General features: G+C 41.3%; 1 protein-coding gene across 4 annotated transcripts in view; it reads left to right on the top strand.

Moving 5' to 3' along the window:
• The first annotated feature begins 1,283 nt into the window (after positions 1–1,283).
• Positions 1,284–2,500, top strand: part of LOC125035165 — a 54,792-nt gene continuing 53,575 nt past the window's right edge. For 3 of the 4 annotated variants that reach the window (XM_047627377.1, XM_047627376.1, XM_047627374.1), the window contains exon 1: positions 1,286–1,618. In XM_047627377.1, coding sequence (XP_047483333.1) covers positions 1,607–1,618 — 12 coding nt within the window. In that variant the 5' untranslated portion in view covers positions 1,286–1,606. Of the gene's footprint in view, positions 1,619–2,500 lie in introns of all 4 variants that reach the window. The other variant, XM_047627375.1, reaches the window with a different exon arrangement.

The raw sequence follows: 2,500 nt of genomic DNA, 5'->3' as shown, positions 1-2,500 counted from the left end.
GATAACCGCCAGAGGGCTGACAGGTGTTTCCGTTTCGACCAAAATTGAGGTGAGAAAAATAATTTCAGGGCTACCAACCTCACATCAAAAGTAGGGGAGGGAACAGAGGGGCAACAGGGCCGCCAACCTTAATCCAGAATTGATTACTTATAGGGTAATTGCACCGCCTCACTTTGATATTGATTGTTATTTGTGCGCCGTCTCGCTTGGTCTTTTGATATTAACTTTAGTTGAGTAGATGTAAATGCAAACTAAAAAGCAAATCAAAGGAGGATCTCGCGGTATTGGTGAGGATCTCGTATGCTGAGTAAGGTAAACATCTTAGAAGTTGTGATTACAACAAATACTAAAACCCATCCACCCCACCGCAACTTTCCGATGTCGAGCACGACGCCAGCCAAAATTCACAAAGAAGCAACGCTGGCAGCTCCCCAGAAACGGGTCCAAGGGTTTTTTGTTCCAAATTATAGTTAATTTTAGACGACGTCAGAATCAGACGTGTTCTTGCTAGAGAGTGAGTAGTGAAGTATGTTAACCAGTTCAGATGTGAACAGAATCACAGAATGGATAACTTGCAAAACTTACTTTATATCCCACTATAAACCCCTCGTAATTCTCGGCCACCCTGACTAGAATACAAAATGAGTAAATACACAAGAAGTTTTTGTGAACTCTCATGATCGCCTGAGGGAATCAGAATATCTCGATTTTCCAATATCAAATAATAGAAAGAACGGCAAGACGAAGCGAGGCAGGCCGTCCCACCTGATATGGAATGCCAGCGTTCTCCATTATCTGAGGCACAGAGGCCATATAAAAATTTATTATTCCCCCCACCCCCGGTCATTACCCCCCCCCCCTTCCGCAAAGAGCTGAGAAGGGTCGCCAGTTCATCTTTATCCTTGGTGTTAATTTGGTTATTCTCTTATTTTGAGTCGTTATTTATTCCGTTTACAAGTGTGAGTGTGGCCATTCGAAAATACTGTGTATTCAGATGTATCCATATTCAATAACCCAAGAATATTTTCTAGAGTTCTTGTGCGTTCTCTCAAATCAGCTGGCTGGCCGCATGTCGGTGCCGAAATTGGGAAAACATGTCGTACGTTTTAAAGGATACTTCTGGTTTTTTGATAAAGATATCACGTCTGGTTATAGTTGTGTGATTTTCTGCAGTTACAATACTTGTGTTCCATGAAGCAAACGTGAGACATTCCCATATGCAAAGTCCGTCATGCAGAGGATAATCATGCGTGTGGCGGAGGCGGCCAAGGTAGTTGCGTTGGCGGCCGTCAGGGGGACGGACGGCGGACCGAATATTTTTGAGCAAAAAATTATCTAAATAAAATTCGAAAGGCGCCATAGTGACTGGGTTCAAGGTAAGCGGAGGGCGTCAGAGCAGCTTTGGAAGGTGTTGGAGTGAAATAATAGAGAAATAAACCAACAACAGTGGTGATATTCGCGTTGGAAAAAGAGGGCGGCGGGCGAGCCTCGCGTAACTCTTTCGACCCAAAAACGAAAAGGGAAATGAAAGCAGGCGGCGATTAATCGAATTGAGGAGACTTGGGTCGCGTCGGCCGCTGCTGTGGACCAGTGCTCGTCGATATTTATGTCTCCTAAGGTATGTGCAGCTGTCAGTGTATCTTAATGAATAAAAAGTAACAAAGTGAATGGCAACATCATATGAAAAATAAAAAACGAAAATTTGACTAAAAATAACTTGACTAAGAGGGTTGGGGTTTGTGAACTCGCCACTTCTACGAAGCCATAGTCACGCCGCACCCCTTTCCCGAGCCCAGAATGGTGGATTAATTGGCAGTATGATGTGCGGGAAATGTGATTGTCTGTGAAGTTGTGGCCGGTCTCGGTGGAGGAACCTGTGGGGGGAGGGGAGGCCTCTTGCAAGTAGGCCTCTCGCCCGGGGAGGAGGAAGGCAGGCGACTTTCGAGGGCAGGTTACTAGGGAATGACAAGAAGTGGAATTTTGTTGCGACGGAAGCGATTAAAGCATCATCAGAATGGGTTGTCAGTGAAACAAAAAATGTTAGGTCATGTACTTTGCTGTGGCACTCTGTTTGAAAAGATTTAAAGTTTCATTCTCATGAATACCTCCCTAAACACTGTTGAGTGTTTGAGTTATTTATCATTTCGTTGACTTTTATTGTAAAGGATTGTCATAAGCAATGACATGCATTGAATGTGATAGATATATATATTGGTAATATTGTATAGGAAGTTGCCATTTCTCTAAAGGCAGTGTAAAGCCTTGAAATAATATTTTATTGATTTGTCTATAATTTTTCTAGTTGTAAATCATTTACCACAGTACTGATTTTGAAAGAAAATTTAAGTTTTATTTATTATGCAAATAATTGTTCTTTATTTATGATTGCCTATACTATTCATATATATATATATATAAATTTTTTCCTTTTTGTCAAGTTACTATTACTATTCATCATTTTTTTTATTAATTTTTATTAAAGAGAGAGGTACTAAGTAAT

This window comes from Penaeus chinensis, chromosome 19 (assembly GCF_019202785.1).
Source record: "Penaeus chinensis breed Huanghai No. 1 chromosome 19, ASM1920278v2, whole genome shotgun sequence".
NCBI classification, from domain to species: Eukaryota; Metazoa; Arthropoda; class Malacostraca; order Decapoda; family Penaeidae; genus Penaeus; species Penaeus chinensis.
Note: the sequence above shows the minus strand (reverse complement) of the source record. Positions and strands in the feature narration are given on the sequence as shown.